This window comes from Prionailurus viverrinus, unplaced genomic scaffold (assembly GCF_022837055.1).
Source record: "Prionailurus viverrinus isolate Anna unplaced genomic scaffold, UM_Priviv_1.0 scaffold_35, whole genome shotgun sequence".
Taxonomy (NCBI): domain Eukaryota; kingdom Metazoa; phylum Chordata; class Mammalia; order Carnivora; family Felidae; genus Prionailurus; species Prionailurus viverrinus.
Window position 1 is genome coordinate 1,437,649 of NW_025927605.1, and position 17,138 is coordinate 1,454,786.

Here is a 17,138-nt window from a genome sequence, read left to right on the forward strand (position 1 = left end):
TATGGCAAGTGGCCAGGTGGGCAGGGCACCCCGCTGGATGCTCAGGGCTGCGTTGTACTTGCGGTGGGTGGTGGGGGATGGGGTGGAGGCAGAGCTCCTGCCCTGGGGCCCCTGCTGTCCACCCCAGGTGTGGAGTGAGCAGTCCCAGCGACAGCTGCAGGCTTTGCGATTAATGCGCCTTTTAACTACTTCTCGCTTGGTGCCCCAGCGTTTCCTGGAAATGGTGGGGCTGGGAGAAGTGAGTCTGTTTCTCTTCCAGATAGCCGTCTGAGATGAGCGAGTAACTCTCTCTTCACCAGTGAGAGAGGCTCGTGCCTTGCACCAGGACTCTCTGCACCCCCTAGGCTTAAGGTCCTTCAGAGGCCCGGTCTGCCTCAAGATTTCTGGGGGTTCCAACCACTCAGCCCCCTTCTCACTGGTGCTCCTGGACTCTGGTGTTCTGGAGGCCAACGGGGTGCCCCGTCTAGATCCCTGCATCCTTAATGCAAAGTTTGGCTCCTCGCCCCATCTCTCATTAAGTGCAGGAACAGCCCTCAAGGTTTCTCCTGTTTGTTTGTTTGTTTGTTTTTTCTTCTTTTTTAGTGGGAGGCAGATGGAGAGCCAGAAGACCTGAGCTAAGCCTTAGCTCCCCTGCCTCCCTTCCAGATGATGTTGGACAGATCTCTTTGATCTGTGGCCTCACTGTCCTCTGTCACTTTGGGAAGTTGAGTTGCTGATCTGCGAGCCCTTCCTGCACTGATATTCTGAGAGTCTCTGAAGTCAATTGCACGTTGCTTCTGCCTTTCCAGAAGAGGGGCCCAGGAAGATGTGGGGTGGTACTGGGGAGACAGTTGGAGCCTGCAGTGGAGTGAGGTTAGATACCAGAGAAGGCTTTCTGACTGCTTGGAGTCGGGACCCCCAGAGCAGGGATCAAAACCTTTGCTCCTCTGTGCTAAGCAATGCTTTTGAGGGACCAGAGGGATGCCACGGCCGTGGGCTGAGCCGCAGAGGACAGAGCGGCCCTTCTTGGAGGTAGCAAAGCAGCAGAAACAGCCTGGATGTGCTGTGGTTGGGAGGAGGCCGTTCCCAGGATTCCTTCTCTGGCGCTGGGATCTCTCGCTGCTGGCCGGTCCAGTTCACGTTGTGCCCCACAGGCAGGGCTTTGATCGGGACAGGACCACAGAGTGACCTTGCAGCAGGCTGAAATGAGAGAGCTGAGGCCTCGCTCTGGCGGGGGTCTGAGCTTGGCGTAGCGCTAAGTATTTTGTATCATGCACTTTAGAAACATTCTGAGAAGTGGTCCCGAAATCTTCACCTAGACTGCCAGAGGGGTCGAGGATAGAAACAGATACCAGGAGCCATTAGTAACAGCCCTGACTAGCATCTGCTGAGATCTTCCCGGGCACAGCGCCAAGCTCCCCGGCGTGTCCTCCCCTGAGCCTAAGCGCTCTGGGAGGAAGGTACTAGTCTTACTCCCATTTCACAGATGCCCGCACGGAGCACCGAGAAGGTGCTCGGTGCCTTGCCCTGGGAAGTGGCGGAGCCTGACTTGAACCCTGGCATTTTCTTGCTCCAGAGCCCTGGCTCTTAACCATTATGTGATGTGTCTGCTTGCGTTACATGAGGAGCTGTGACGATTGCTAGGTGAGAGTCTTCCGCAGCTCGCACATGTGGAAATACCGTCCGAATTGTGGTAGAACCTGTTGAGCCTAAATTGGCCTCGCTAGTCACGTAAGAGCACAGAAATAGATCATGGGAAACCGTCCTTGGTGGGGAGGAGTCATCGGCATCACGGGGAGGAGTGTGAAAGGCTGTTCCCTGCCTCCTTCGCAAAGGCCGAGGAAAGGACAAACCCCTTTTCCCATTCTCCGGAGGGACAGAACGAGGTCATTAGCCATTTAAGGAAGCTGCTGACTGCCCCGCGTGGAGAGGGAGCTCCTGAGGGTACGGGGTGCCGGTGGAAGGTGCCACCCGCACGTTGCTCTCCAGTGGGGCCAGTTATCCAGGCTGGCTGGTGTGGAGGGCCCGGGATGCCCTGCATTGGAGCCAGGCTGTTTAGGTTAGTGTTCAGAGGGTGGGATTCCCTGCTACTTAGCCGGTGGAATCTTCTACACAGCGGCCTAAGAGGTTTGTGCAAAAGAGGGGGCCGAAACAAATGATCTCAAAGGCCTTTTTCCCCCCTTCCCCTCTTTTGATAGGGCAGCTCCTTAGATCCAGGGCGTATCTGCAGATGCCTCATTCTTTTTTTTGGTCTTGTTTGTCCCAAACAGCTCAGCGCACCCCTCTCTCACACTCTGTGTACCCTGGGTCCCTTCCTTCTCCCCTAGCCTTCTGTGGCTGGTGGCTCCTGGGAGCAGGGTCTTTGTAGAGCCCAGCGTTAAGCTTTTTAGGTCTGTTGGACGGGTCCACTCGCTGTGCTGGCCCCTTCCATCTACATCTTCTCCAGGGGGAATGAAAGGTGCCATCTATCCGCTGCCAGGGTTTGGGTGACAGGTATTCTGGAGTTGGTGATTTCTCCATTTGAGGGCTTGGAGCCGGGGCATGGCTTGCAGTATGCTCAGAGCAGGAGGACAGCTTGGCCGTGCCCTGGAGCAACCAGATTTGTTTTTCGTTTTGAACCCTTGTTCCCAAAGTACCTCGAAAACCTGCTCCTCCTGTCCCAGAGCTCCTGCCCGCTCGGGGGCAGTGTCCCTCTTTGTCTGGACACTCCTTTTGGTCTAAGGCTGTGCTGGTGGCCGTCCCTGAGGAGCCAGGCTATCTCTGCTTGCGCCGCCCGAACCATCTGCCGTGGGAGCCCCAACTGGGCTGCTGGGGTTCACGGAGAGGTGGGAGGCCCAGATGAATGGGAGAGAAGTATCATCGTTAAGATTTCGCCACTGCCCAGGTGTGCCTGTGAGCTAGGCAGGGTGGCCCCTTCTGAGCCAGCGCCTGGTATGCGTGGGGCCACTCTGATGGCTAGAAATACGCAGCCCTGCCAACTCACCTACCTGGGCTGGGGCTTCTCCACGGAGGCAGTGTGAGTCAGTCTTGCAGAAGGCCGAGGACAGGATGGTATTGCCACTTTTTCCTAAGGCCACCACTCCCAGGCAGAGGGGTCAGAATCCTTCAGGAGTAGAGTGTGGAGCAGGGTAGACCTGGACCCTTCTAGCTTCCCTCTGTAGGAGAGATTACTGTGTGGGCTGTCTGGCTTCCACTCTGTTCTCTACAGCTCTCTGTCAGAAGGAGGCATGGGGGCTGGGGGAAGGACCCAGGGCCTTGCCCTCCCAACTGATCCCTCTCCTGGCCTTTCAGGGGGCTCTTTGCTAGCCAGAGTTCCCAGCCTTTCCTCTTAGGGAATATTCCACCCCACCCCCCTCTCTTCCCTTTCCAACATCCTCCCACTTTCTTGGTCCACCAGGAGGCGGTCGAGAGCCTTCTCCTGTCTTGACACACCCATTTCTCCTGCCAGGTGCTTGGTTCTAATGGCAGCCACTGCCACCTGTTCTGCTCATGCCAAGCTGGCAGAGGGCACAAATCCTCTAAGGGGTGCAAGGCCAGCCGGGCTCTAGGTTTTGTGCCCAGCAGACTTCATCCAGGAGGTTCTGTGCCTCCCCCACATCCTTTCCCTGACTCCAGCTACCCAGCCGTCACCCCTTCCATCATAGATGGAGCCAGGTTATGACCCGGCAGAGCCCTGGGGTGCTGCATTTTGTCGAGGCCCTCCCAGGGCCTGCAGGTTAACATTCTCTAGTTGGCTGTGCTTCCTGCTTGCATGGGAACAAGGCTGTTCCCGGAGCCCGTTGGCCGTCCTGCCACTTGCATACCAATGGGGCTCTGGCTCCCACTGCATTGGGGCCTAGCATCTCTGCTGTGGTGGCGGCTGCATGGGAGCCCTGGTGGGAGATTCCCCTTGCCTGAGCCCGTGCCCTCTCTGCAGGGCTCCTGCAAGGGAAGCCAGCACTGCTGGCTGTAGTTCCATCCCTAGCAGGGTTATCTGCTGGGAGCCAGGAGTGCTTGGACCCCTGCCCTTCCCTGGGCGGGCAGGCTGGCAGGCTGGCAGGCATCCGGCTCCTGCAGCCCCAGCAGCCCCAGCACCGCCGGGAGCAGCAGGTTGAAGCCTGTCCTCCTCTTGGCTGAGTGGTCAGAGTGCCACGGGCCAAGCCAGCCTCACTGAGGAATAGATAACTCTCCAGCCGGCTTGGGGCTTTGTTGAGCACTTCTAGCACTGGGGAGACCTGAGGCTGGCTGCTGATTCCTTGCTGTCACCCTGCTTTGCACCCTGGGTGGGGTCGGCCACCTCCAGAAAAGCCCTTTGCAGGGCCTTTCCGAGGGCGCTTCCTCCCGGTGCTGGGGCAGGACGTGGGTTGGGAGGGAAAGTGAGCGAGTGTGTGTGTGTCTGTGTATGGAACCCCACCCTCCTGGCCACATCTGGCCACTCCTGCACATGTGGCTCTGGCCTCGTGGCCACAGAGTCGTCAGTGTGGCTGGCGGGCAAACCGCAGAGGAATGTGCCTAGCAGTGCTGGGCGGAGAAGGGGCTGGTGGGGACCGAGATACTCTGCTCAGGCTTTACCGTCCCATCCCCACCTCCACTGGGTCCCAGGGGCCACCATATTCAGGCATAAGGGTGGTAGCGGGGCCTTAGCCTTCAGCAGGCTTTGCCCCTGCCTGGGTGACACTCATTCAGTATGGGTTCCCTGGAGAGATCCAGGCCCGTGAATTGCACAGGGTCTAGAAGCCTCTCTTAGCTCAGCCCTTAGTCCTCTCCCAGCTCCCTCTCCACTCCCGATGAGGATCGATGATGGGGGCTTGGGCAGACCCCTGCTTACGAGGGGAGGAGACACTGGTAGCCACCAAGATGTTGGGGTCCTTCCTTCTCCAGGCCCTTCCTTGCCACAGGGAGGTCTTCCCAGCTCCCTGTGGCCTCCCTGGGCTGGAGTGAGGAAAGTGAGGGCTTTCTTTGGAGAATGAAATGGAAAAGAAACAAGGTGGGTCGGCCCTGCCTCTCTCACTTCCTCCTTCCTAGGCAGTGGGTAGCCTGCCTTCCCCTTCCTGCTGGAGGCTCTGTGGAGTGTGGGTTGGGCTTGGGGCTCCCTGCTGGTGTGGTGTTTGCCCAGTTGCCCTGGCAACCACGGGGCAGTGGTGGGGAGTGACATTCAGTGACCAGAGGACAGTGTACAGGGATCAAGAGGTCGAGACCCATGCTTCCCATAAGCCCCTTGGAACATTTGCCTCTCCCTGGGGCCCCCTCAGCCCATTGCCCACATGGGGGCCTGGACCTGAAGTCTTGGGACCCAGCAGACCGCTCCACCCCTTTCCCCTCCCCAGCGGGTTCTCCCTGAGACCAGAGTTCTGAGATCTCTGCCCGAGCTCCAGCCTCCGCCCCCCTTGCCATTACCCTTCTTCCTGTCTGATTCCCTTTCCTTTCCTGTCTCCTCCTCCCACCTCCTCCCTGCGCCTGCCCGCCCATTCTCTCATTCCCCCTCCCCCCAGGCACAGCTGCTGTTTGGCTCACTCTATATATAGCGGCATTTTCGGGGTAATTACAATAAAACTGTTGAAAGGAGATAATCCAGCAAAGGAAGCAGAGTCTGACTCCCAGCCCCCTCCTGTCCCTGGTTTGGTGCAGCCCTGCACCCCCTTTCCCTGAGTCCTCCTGCTCCAACCCCCCCCCCCCATTCTTACAGCCTCTCCCTTGGGCCCCATCTTCCCGCTGGGTGTGGGGCAGAGAAAAGGGGAAAGGGTACGGGTGTCCTGAGGTCCCCACAGGCTTCTCCTGGGTTTCCCAAGGGCCCTGGCTGCCAGCCCCATCAGTTCTAGAACCAGCCTCTGTGCTTCAGTTTCTTTAGGTTTCTTGGCAGGGAATGTGTGATGCTGAGAGGTGGGGAGGAGGCATGGGAAGGATAGTGGTTAGAAGCATAGGGTTTGGTTTCACATTCTGGTTCTTTGATCACCTGGCTGTGTGTGTTTGGTCATGTACTTAAACCTTTTTTTCTTTCGGGGCACCGGGTGGCTCAGTTGGTTGAGCGGCCAACTTAGGCTCAGGTCACGATTTCACAGTTTGTGAGTTCGAGCTTCGCGTCAAGGCTCTGTGCTGACAGCTCCGAGCCTGGAGCCTGCTTCGGATTCTGTGTCTCCCTCTCTCTCTGACCCTTCCCTGCTCACGCTCTGTGTCTCTCTGTCTCTCAAAAATAAACAAATATAAAAAAAAAATTTAAAAACCACAACAACCTATTTTCTTTCTCTTTTTAAGTTTATTTATTTATTTTGGGGGGTGGGGAGACAGAGACAGAGAGAGAATCCCAAGCAGGTTCCACACTCAGCGTGGAGCCCGAGTCGGGTCTTGATCCCACGAACGGCGGGATCACGATCTGAGCTGAAATCAAGGGTCAGACCCTTAACCTAACCGACTGAGCCACCCAGGTGTTCTTGTACTTGAACCTTTCGAAAGCCCGGCTTTCTCGTTAGGAAGGTAACTCACGTGAGATGCCCAGTGGTGTTAACAGTACAAGACAATTTATTACGCGTTGAGCACTCACAATCTTCCAGGTGGCGTGCTTCACGCTTTTGCGTATTTTCTTATTGAAGTTCATGGCTTGGACCTCAATTAAGGAAGAACACTGATTCTGTGGAGCAGAGGGCTTTGACTGCCTCCACCCCCCACCCCGCCTGCCATCTATTCTCTTGGGTCTAGTGGGCCTGCCGGGGAGCTTTCTGGGCCCCCAGCATGGCTGCCACGGCCTAGTAGCGGTAAGATCGGGCTCACTGACGCCTGTCTCTTCTCCCTGCAGTGGAGGTGAAGCCGGTGCTGCCGGGAGCCATGCCCAGCTCCATGGGGGGCGGGGGTGGAGGCAGCCCCAGCCCCGCGGAGCTGCGGGGTGCCCTGGCGGGCCCTGTGGACCCCTCACTGAGGGAGCAGCAGCTGCAGCAGGAGCTCCTGGCACTCAAGCAGCAGCAGCAGCTGCAGAAGCAGCTCCTGTTCGCCGAGTTCCAGAAACAGCACGACCACCTGACGCGGCAGCATGAGGTCCAGCTGCAGAAGCACCTCAAGGTGAGCGAGGGGGGCGCGGGGGGGCTGCCCAGACCTCCGACCCCCGCCCGGACCTGGCTCACCCCATCCCTCTTTCCCCCTGCCCCCCTCCCTGTGCCTCTGCAGCAGCAGCAGGAGATGCTGGCGGCCAAGAGGCAGCAGGAGCTGGAGCAGCAGCGGCAGCGGGAGCAGCAGCGGCAGGAAGAGCTGGAGAAGCAGCGGCTGGAGCAGCAGCTGCTCATCCTGCGAAACAAGGAGAAGAGCAAAGAGAGTAAGGCCTGGGGCCTCCCGCTCCTGCCGCCCCCCCACCCCCCGCCCCCAAGCTGTGGGCTCCTGGCCCTGAGCACCCAGGTCAGCGGCGCCCTGTCCTGCAGGTGCCATCGCCAGCACTGAGGTGAAGCTGAGGCTCCAGGAATTCCTCTTGTCGAAGTCAAAGGAGCCCACACCAGGCGGCCTCAACCATTCCCTCCCACAGCATCCCAAATGCTGGTAATGGCCCTGGGCGGGCATGGGTCACAGAGGTGCGTCCCCCCCCCCCCCCCCCAATCAGGGGCTGCCCAGTTGCAGGATGGCAAGGGGCTCCTGGCCGGAAGCCAGATACAGGCCCTGCGATCTCTCTCGGGAGACGAGATTGCCACCCCTGGCTTCCCTCCTTGTTCCCCTCCCCAGATCCACTTCCTGTCCCTTCATGCAGTGGGTATTTCCTAAATGTGACTGCCACTAGGTGGCAGGCCCAGCTGGCTGGGTAATAACCTAGGTCTGTTTCCATCCCCACCCCACACCCCCCCAGGGGAGCCCACCATGCTTCTTTGGACCAGAGTTCCCCTCCCCAGAGTGGCCCCCCTGGGACGCCTCCCTCCTACAAACTGCCTTTGCTTGGGCCCTATGACAGCCGCGATGACTTCCCCCTCCGCAAAACAGGTGAGCAGTGCCCAACCTGGCCTCCCAGAGTATGGCTCCTTGGAGGTAGGGGTGGGAGTGTTGAAGGGGCCAGGCTGCAGGCGTGTGCGCATCCGTGTAGCTGTATCTGAGCCCTTCCTACCTTCTCCCTAGCCTCTGAACCCAACTTGAAAGTGCGTTCGAGGCTAAAGCAGAAGGTGGCTGAGCGGAGAAGCAGTCCCCTCCTGCGTCGCAAGGATGGGACAGTCATTAGCACCTTTAAGAAGAGAGCCGTTGAGATCACTGGTGCTGGGCCTGGAGGTAAGGGCTCCTCTTTTGTTCCTGTTCTGAGGTCCTGGGAGTGGGGGGTGGCTCTGAGCAAGCCCAGGTGACAGCCAGTTCTCCCATAGTGTCGTCCGTGTGTAACAGCGCACCAGGCTCCGGCCCCAGCTCTCCCAACAGCTCCCACAGCACCATTGCTGAGAATGGCTTTACTGGCTCAGTCCCCAACATCCCCACTGAGGTACAGGCCTGCTGAGGGCTGGGCGGGCGGGCCAGAGCTGCTCTGTTTCCCTTGGAAGAAGGAAGGCAGCTCCTTCCTGTCTGTCTTGCTGAGAGTACCCGGCAGGGACCTCTCCGCCCATGTGGACAGGCTAGAGGGACCTGTTGCCTCTAAGTGGGATTTGTCCCATGGGCCTCTGAAGGACTGTGATCTCTCAGTACTGCCCAGGTGGGGCTTGGTGTGGGGAGCGGGGAGCGAGGCACCATTCAGAGCCCTCGGCCCCAGGTGGCCCCCCCTTTGCCTGCTCTCATGCCTGTCTCTCCCGACTGCTCCCTAGATGCTCCCCCAGCACCGGGCCCTCCCTCTGGACAGCTCCCCCAACCAGTTCAGCCTCTACACGTCTCCCTCTCTGCCCAACATCTCCCTAGGGCTGCAGGCCACAGTCACTGTCACCAACTCGCACCTCACGGTAAGTATGAGGCACACGCCCCATCCTCCCTCTGGTGTCTAGGTTTGTGGTCCTGGGTGCCCCCAGCTGGGGTTTTTTGTCCTCACAAGGCCCCGAAGGAGATCAGATGGCCTTCCTCAGAGTTGGGGGGTGGGAGGTGGGCGGGTGAGGGATGCCGATCCAAAGTTGGCGCGACTGGGGATGGTACGTGCCTCTCCTTCATTTCCGTCTCTCTTTCCCTCCCCCAGGCCTCCCCGAAGCTGTCGACGCAGCAGGAGGCCGAGAGGCAGGCCCTCCAGTCCCTGCGGCAGGGTGGCGCGCTGACGGGCAAGTTCATGAGCACATCCTCCATCCCCGGCTGCCTGCTGGGCGTGGCGCTGGAGGGTGACACCAGCCCCCACGGGCATGCCTCCCTGCTGCAGCACGTGCTGCTGCTGGAGCAGGCTCGGCAGCAAAGCACCCTCATCGCTGGTGAGTGGGGGCGGCAGCTGTGCGAGGGAGTGGGTGTCAGGCTCCTCCTCCGAGGGCGCGAGGCAACCACCAGGGAGTAGCCGGGGACACTCTTCAGCTCTACCACAGCCCCCCCTCCATGGCATCATTGATTTCTTCTGTATCGCGTTGCTCGGACATTATCGAGCACCTCCAGCCCGCCAGGTGCTGTTCTCGACGACATCGATTGCTGCGATGTGCTCAGGTTCCAGAGCAGTGCCGTCCAGTAGAAATGCAGCACAAGCCACATGTGCAACTTAAAGTTTTCTAGAACCGCGTTAAAAATATATATAAAAAGAGGGGCGCCTGGCTGGCTCGATCAGCAGAGCATGTGACTCTTGATCTCGGGATTGTAAGTTTGAGTCCCGTGTTGGGTGTAGAGCTTACTTAAAATCTTTTTTTTAATTTGAATTAAATTTCATTTCGTTTCATTGTTTTAAAGTTTATTTTGAGAGAGAGAGAGAGAGGGAGAGAGCACACACACATGCACAGGTGTGCACGTGAGCTCGTGAGCAAGGGAGGGAGAAGGAGAGAGAGGGGGAGAGAGAATCCCAAGCAGGCTTCATGTTGTCAGTGCAGAGCCCAGTGAAGGGCTTGATCTCCCGAACCGTGAAATCGTGACCTGAGCCGAAATCAGGAGTTGGACACTTAACCAACTGAGCCATCCAGGTGCCCCAGAATCTTTTTATTTTTATTTTTCATTTTTTTTTTTTAATTTTAGAGAGCACACAAGTGGGGCAGAGGGAGAGAGAGAGAGAGAGAGAGAGAGAGAGAGAGAGAGAATCTTTAAGCAGGCTTCATGCTTAGTGTAGAGCCTGACATGGGGCTTGATCCCATGACCCTGGGATCATGACCTGAGCTGAAATCAAGAGTTAGATCCTCAACCGACTGAGCCACCCAGGCACCCCAAAAATAAAAGCTTTAAAAAAATTGTGAAAGGAAACAGGTGAAATGAACTTTAATATATAAACGTACACATACATATTTTTAAAATTTTATTTATTTAGTTATTCTGCACATCCAGCGAAGGGCTTGAACTCACAACCCTGAGATCAAGAGTCTCACGCTCCTCCGACTGAACCAGCTGGGTGCCCCAACTTTGATATATGTTTAATTCGCTAGGTCTGGAATATTATCATGTCAACATATAATCAATATAAAGGGTTACCGATGAGACCATTTACTTTGTGCTTCATACTGTCTTGGAAATACAGTGTGTATTTCATGTTTAGAGCACATCTCAACTCAGGCCACATTTTAAGTGCTCAGGAGTCACATGTGGCTGCAACTGTGGGATTGGATGGCACAGCTTTGGGCAGTCGACCATAAGCAGCCGGTGGCATCAGAAGAGGTTCTCCTTAAAAGACAAGTGATCCTGGCCCCCAGACTTCCCCACCTGATGGGATCCTTGTCTATGATCGGGGGGGTCTCGCCGTTGGGGAAAGCTAGTCCTTGTTCAGCCGCACTGAGGGCCTAAGACCGTATGTGTAGTCATAAGGGAATCAAAGAGAGAGAGTGGTGAATCCAGGATGGCTTGCAGGAGGCAGTGGCTCTGAGCTACAAAACTGTTGCATTGTGGGGAGGAGGAAGAAGGGGGCTCAGGTTTGGGGGCAGGGTGCCCCAGGCCCCTCCAAGGTTTCTCCTGATCATGTCGGTGGTGGTGTTCCAGGAGGGGGAGAGCCTCGGGGTAGAGGGGGGCAGCCCGGAGCCCCGACAGTGATGGTCACTCGCCTTTCCCCACTGCACAGTGCCACTCCACGGGCAGTCCCCGCTGGTGACAGGTGAACGTGTGGCCACCAGCATGCGGACAGTGGGCAAGCTCCCGCGGCACCGGCCCTTGAGCCGCACTCAGTCCTCCCCGCTACCCCAGAGCCCCCAGGCCCTGCAGCAGCTGGTCATGCAGCAGCAGCACCAGCAGTTCCTGGAGAAACAGAAGCAACAGCAGCTGCAGCTGGGCAAGGTGAGCTGGGGGAGGCGAATGGCCAGGGCTGTGCTGGGGGCAGGACACCGGACGGCACCGGGCTGGCAGGCAGGGAGCGGGGGCTGACGCCCGGGGCCACTCCCCACGCCGTATCTGCTCCGAGTTGCCACCTTGCCTCACGCGGAAGCTCTGTACGGGCAGGGCGGCTACCAGGGAGAGGCAAGGGGAGGACGGACCCTCCTGGGCCACGGGCCGCACGGTTGCTCCCCCTCCCAGCCGGCGTGTCCCTTTGCTCTGCTCCCAGATCCTCACCAAGACTGGGGAGCTGCCACGGCAGCCCACCACCCACCCCGAGGAGACAGAGGAGGAGCTGACTGAGCAGCAGGAGGCCTTGCTTGGGGAGGGGGCCCTGACCATCCCCCGGGAAGGCTCCACGGAGAGTGAGAGTACGCAGGAAGACCTGGAGGAGGAGGAAGAGGAGGAGGAGGAGGAGGAGGAAGAGGAGGAGGAGGACTGCATCCAGGTCAAGGACGAGGAGGGCGAGAGCGGCACTGAGGAGGGGCCCGACTCAGAGGAGTCCAGTGCTGGTTACAAGAAGGTGCTCCCTCCACCCCGGCCCTTGATCACCACCCCTCTGTCCCCTGCAGCCCCTTCCCATCTTTGCCTTTCCCTCTCCCTGGTCTGCGCTTCCCAGGCTTTCTGAAGAGAGCCAAAGCAGAGTGGGAAAGAGACAAGGGGCTATGGAAGGGGACGCTGCTTGTGTTGGTCTCAGAGCCATCTGTGCCCCAGTCTGCCAGCCCCTCCCTGTGTCTGTGTCTGCCCTTGCCACAGGCTGCTTGTGTGTGTGTGCGTGTGTGTGTGTGTGTGCGCGCGCGCGCGTGTGCGCGCGCGTGCACACAAGGCCTGTGTATCTGCGTTTCTGCTTGCGTAGGGCCGGTTGCGCATTGGTCTCTGCGAGCATGCGCGTGTGTACACACACACCCCCGCTGTTACTACAGTCCCCCTGCACCTAGAACGCACTCCATTCATTGCGGACACAGCCGAGCCCTCCGGGCCTGACTCATCCTGCCCCCTCCCACGCCCCCGTCCCTCCCAGCCTCTTACCTCAATGCTACTCTGGCGTGACTCATCCCTTCCCCCCACCCCCCTATCTCCTGGGAGGTGGAGATGGTGAAGGCTGGAGTGCCTCCTGTCCCTGGTGGGAGGAGATGGGGGAAGGGGGAGGTTTGGAAGAGAAGGACTGGAACAGGGGCCCCTTTGGGGGGCCCGGGACATTTGCCCTCACTTGCGTCTCACACTCCCTCCCACTCTCCTCCTGCCCAGGTGTTCTCAGATGCCCAGCAGCTGCAGCCCCTTCAGGTGTATCAGGCACCCCTCAGCCTGGCCACTGTGCCCCACCAGGCCCTGGGCCGCACCCAGTCCTCACCTGCTGCCCCTGGGGGCATGAAGAGCCCCCCAGACCAGCCCACCAAGCACCTCTTCACCACAGGTGAGCCCCACCCCCGCCAGCTGTCCTTCCACCGCGTGCCAGGGTGCCTGTGCATCGTGTCTAGCCTCGTGCGACCCGCTGAGAGACCACCTGTTTCTCGCACCATGGCCGCATAAGCCCTTGGGGCCCTGGGTGAAGAGAGCTCACTGTCTCAGTTGGTCCCTGCCCTTCTAGCTTCCTGTTCTTCTCCCTGTGGGGTCAAAAGTGAGGCCTCAGTCCATTCCAGAAAGCTTTCCCACATGAAGCTGCCCTATGCTGGGCTCTGAGGGGGCACAGTTGCCTGGGGATGGTCCTGCCTCACCAGTGGGGTGTGGGGGGCTGGGGGAACAGCACACGGGCTGTGACAGAAGGGGGAAAGGTGGATGTGCCCTGAAGGGAGTAGCGTGTTGAGAGCATGATGTGCAGAAATGAAAACCAGTGGCGGGGGTTGGGGGTCGCCTGGGTGGCTCAGTCAGTTAAGCGTCTGACTCTTGATTTCAGCTCAGGTCTGTGATCTCACCTGAGATCCAGCCCCGCATCAGACTGTGCGCTGACCGCGCAGAGCCTGCTTGGGATTCTCTCCCTCTGTCTCTCTTCTCTCCAAATAAATACATAAACATTCAGGGGCAGGCTGGTCGAGGCTTGAGGAGCGGTGGGGGGGCTTTTGACGGGCGGTAATGGGAGAAAGGAACCTCGGGAGGAGAGGAGAGGGGCCGGTGTGTGGGAAGGCGGCTGGGGTGGGGCCGGGGTGGCCGTGGGGAGGTACTGGGGCCAGGGCTGACTGGGGAGAGCTTGGTGAGCTCTGCCAGGGATGGCAGTGGCTAGGCTGCCGTGGCCCAGAGCGGTGCTGGCTGACGGGTATGTCTCCGGTCCAGGTGTGGTCTACGACACGTTCATGCTGAAGCATCAGTGCATGTGCGGGAACACACACGTGCACCCTGAGCATGCCGGCCGGATCCAGAGCATCTGGTCTCGGCTGCAGGAGACAGGCCTGCTTAGCAAGTGTGAGGTGAGGGAGCCTCTCCTTCTTCCAGTTCCCTGCCCCCCCCCCCCCCCCCCACCGCCGCCCAAACCCAGCCAAGGCCTTTGTGTCTCTGTGTCCATGAGGCCTCTCTCTGTGTCTTCCTCATTTTTCTCTCAACCCCTGACCTCAGGGTCAGTCCCTTCAGCCACCTCTCGGTTCCATCCCTCATAGCGCATTTTGCCGAGCGGGGGCGGTCCCGGACTGGGGTACGTGGGGGACCAGGGCATACCGTAAAACCTGGGATTGTGAGGAACTTGTTCTGCGAGTGTTCCACAAGACGCCTCTAATCAATTTGAACTTGATAAACAAGCGATGTCTTGCAATACGAGTGGTACGGGACGCCGAACGTCACATGATCACCACTGAGCCCATGGTTCTTGAAATTCGCTTTGATATACAAGTGCTTTGGATTATAAGCATGTTCCCGGAACAAAGTATGTTCCCAAAGCAAGGTCTTACTGTACTCTCTCAAAATCCTCTGGATCTCTTAAGGCTAGAAAGCAGCTTCGTGTGTCCCGGGCGGTAGGACAGAGAGAGGGTCTGGGCATCAGGGAGAGCTGGGCCTTCGGTGCATCCCCTCACTGGCCTCTTCTGCGCTCCCCGTACAGCGGATCCGGGGTCGCAAAGCCACACTGGACGAGATCCAGACGGTGCACTCCGAATACCACACCCTGCTCTATGGGACCAGCCCCCTCAACCGACAGAAGCTTGACAGCAAGAAGCTGCTTGGTGAGCCAGCAGGCATGGGGCAGGCTGTGTGCGCTGCCCTGGGGGATAGGGAGCTGTCAGCGTAGGCAAGTGGGTCCCAGTGGGCACAGATCATACCCTTGGCCGAGGTGGCACAGCCGCCACATTGCACACCTCCAGGGGGCGCCATTCACATAGACTACCGTGTGGGTGGGGTGCATTGCAGGAGGGTGGAGGGTGGCAGGTCAGGCTTAGTGATGGGGGAGGGCTTTGCTCATCTCCCTAATCGATCCACGCCCCTTTTTCCCTGCCGTCTGCCCCAGAGGTAAGGTGTTCCCGCCTGAGGACAGGGGACAGACCTCTCCCAACTGGCGTGGGGTGCAGAGGCCTGTCCTGTGCTTGGGTCTGGCCGCCTTTTTTTGGTGCTGGAGCTCACTGCCCTCTGGAGGCCCCAGCCTGTAGCCTTGGCACTTGAGGCAACTTCCAGAGTAGCTTTGTCCCTCTTCCTTGCAGGCCCCATCAGCCAGAAGATGTATGCCATGCTGCCTTGTGGGGGCATTGGGGTGAGTAGGGCACCTGCCAGTAGGGATGGATGGGCGGCACTCCCAGCTCTTGCCCCCCACCCCCCTTTCCCGCCCACCATGGCCGCTGGCCCACTGTCCAGGTGCCCACCCCCATTCTTGCCCTCCCCCTGCAGGGGGCACGCTGAAGCCTGCTCTCCTGCCCCCGCAGGTGGACAGTGACACTGTGTGGAACGAGATGCACTCCTCCAGTGCTGTGCGCATGGCAGTGGGCTGCCTGGTAGAGCTGGCTTTCAAGGTGGCAGCAGGAGAGCTCAAGGTGAGTGTGTGCCTGGGGCCTCGGCATCACGTGGCCTGGTCCTGCATCCTCAGGGGTTGAGGACGGGGGCAGCCTTGGCTTTCCCCTGAGCAAGCAGGCAACCTTAACTCTCAGGTGCCAGAGTGGGGGGGAGGTGATGGCTCCCGGGCCAGCCGGGGGGGTGAGTGGTAAAGAGGGACTGGCAAAGAGGCACTAATATCTGATGCTCTCGTGGGTCTCTTGAGATCAGAGGTGGTGTCTACTTGCCCACGTGGCCTGCGGCTGTGTTCTTAGTGTGTGGGATACATGTTTTTGACCTGTGTTCTCTTCCCTGCCTGGTTTGTGCTTCTCTCCTCTGCGTCCACCCCTTCTGTGGCCACCTTGCCTGTCTATCTGTCGTCCCCGTCCCCCTGTCTGCACCTCTTCAGAATGGATTTGCCATCATCCGGCCCCCAGGACACCACGCAGAGGAATCCACAGCCATGTGAGTGCCACACCCGCCCTGCCCTAGACCCGCTGCCCTCCTCCCTTCCCCTCTCCCTCTCAGCTGAGCCGATGTGTATCTTTTGCTCATGCAGCAAACAGTCTGCTAAAGCTGACCTCCCCCATCCTTTTCTCCCCCCACCCACCAGGGGATTCTGCTTCTTCAACTCTGTAGCCATCACAGCCAAACTCCTACAGCAGAAGCTGAACGTGGGCAAGGTTCTCATCGTGGACTGGGTAGGCAGGGGGCTGGTGGGACCAGGGTCAGCCTTCAGGAAGGCACTCCCCCCCCCAACACTGCCACCTATTCCTTAGGTGCCCACACTGCTGCTGGGCCTGATGACTTACCTTGTATCTTCCTGCTGGAGCATCAGCCCAGCCCTCCCATTCCCATGGGCCTCCCTCCTTGCTAAGAGAGACTCAAAAGTGGCCTGAGCCCCAGTCCACCTTGGCCCCGACCTTGTAGCCTCAAGCAACCAAGATTTTCTACCGTGAACAGTGTAGACTGTTGCCACCGTTGCTAGAGGTACTCTTGACTGGGGTTGGCTGTGTGCCAGGACACACGGTACTGCTCGTGGTTCGTATCGAGTGGTAGGAGTTAGGATGTGCATTTCTATAAATGGAGAGACACTGAGCTGTTGGGTGAAATAGCCGACCAAAGTCACAGAGTTTGGGATGTTGGCACTGTGCTTCGGATGAGACCTTTTGGCCCCAGCACTTCTGCTCTTGCTCCTGGGCACCACTTCTCAAACCCCGCCTCTCACGGCAGAGGGAAAGGCACCCGCCACTCCCCATAACTGGGAAGTAGCCAGGAGCAGTGCTCATCAAAGATGAGGACGCTTTGAAGCCCAACTTTGTCTTAAAAACTCAACGTAAGTTGGGTCCTTCGGAGTGTATCTGCTTTCGGTTCCTTACTAACCTTAAGGTTTCCCTCCACGCTGTTGAGGACAATGGTGCAGGGCGACCCGCCGTATTCGTCCCACGGCTTTGTATCTCTTCTGTACCGTGCCATGTTCTGGCCCACAGACCCTGGGTAGAGAAGTGTGGGACGATACTGTTGCGGACAGAACACGCTGCCTCGCACCCCCAGAGTTCACCATAGGGTGGAGGTGGGGAGCAAGTGGAATTTTGACCATTGGGCCCGAGACTGGGCCTTCTTTCTGACGCTCCCATCTCTGCCGTCTAGGACATTCACCACGGCAATGGCACCCAACAAGCGTTTTACAATGACCCGTCTGTGCTCTACATCTCCCTGCATCGCTATGACAACGGGAACTTCTTTCCAGGCTCTGGGGCTCCTGAAGAGGTACAGTTCCTGGGTTCAATCAAATATGGGGCCCCTTGGGGAGGTAGCAGAATGGGACCTAGCAGGGAGCCAGGGAGGCCTGTGGTGGTGCTGATATCCAGGGAGTCCGGGCTTCTAGCGGGAGG

At 58.7% G+C, this 17,138-nt stretch overlaps 1 protein-coding gene across 4 annotated transcripts in view; it reads left to right on the forward strand.

Annotated features, from left to right (window-relative positions):
• HDAC5 (histone deacetylase 5) overlaps positions 1 to 17,138 on the forward strand; it is a 36,782-nt gene that overhangs the window by 17,450 nt on the left and 2,194 nt on the right. For all 4 annotated transcript variants that reach the window (XM_047845442.1, XM_047845440.1, XM_047845441.1 and 1 more), the window contains 18 exons: positions 6,749 to 7,008; positions 7,114 to 7,258; positions 7,362 to 7,476; positions 7,778 to 7,908; positions 8,041 to 8,187; positions 8,277 to 8,389; positions 8,706 to 8,837; positions 9,065 to 9,287; positions 11,054 to 11,265; positions 11,531 to 11,824; positions 12,550 to 12,715; positions 13,570 to 13,703; positions 14,327 to 14,447; positions 14,919 to 14,968; positions 15,138 to 15,245; positions 15,653 to 15,708; positions 15,857 to 15,944; positions 16,894 to 17,013. In XM_047845442.1, the coding sequence (XP_047701398.1) occupies positions 6,749 to 7,008; positions 7,114 to 7,258; positions 7,362 to 7,476; positions 7,778 to 7,908; positions 8,041 to 8,187; positions 8,277 to 8,389; positions 8,706 to 8,837; positions 9,065 to 9,287; positions 11,054 to 11,265; positions 11,531 to 11,824; positions 12,550 to 12,715; positions 13,570 to 13,703; positions 14,327 to 14,447; positions 14,919 to 14,968; positions 15,138 to 15,245; positions 15,653 to 15,708; positions 15,857 to 15,944; positions 16,894 to 17,013 (2,615 nt within the window). The remainder of the gene's footprint in view (positions 1 to 6,748; positions 7,009 to 7,113; positions 7,259 to 7,361; positions 7,477 to 7,777; positions 7,909 to 8,040; positions 8,188 to 8,276; positions 8,390 to 8,705; positions 8,838 to 9,064; positions 9,288 to 11,053; positions 11,266 to 11,530; positions 11,825 to 12,549; positions 12,716 to 13,569; positions 13,704 to 14,326; positions 14,448 to 14,918; positions 14,969 to 15,137; positions 15,246 to 15,652; positions 15,709 to 15,856; positions 15,945 to 16,893; positions 17,014 to 17,138) is intronic.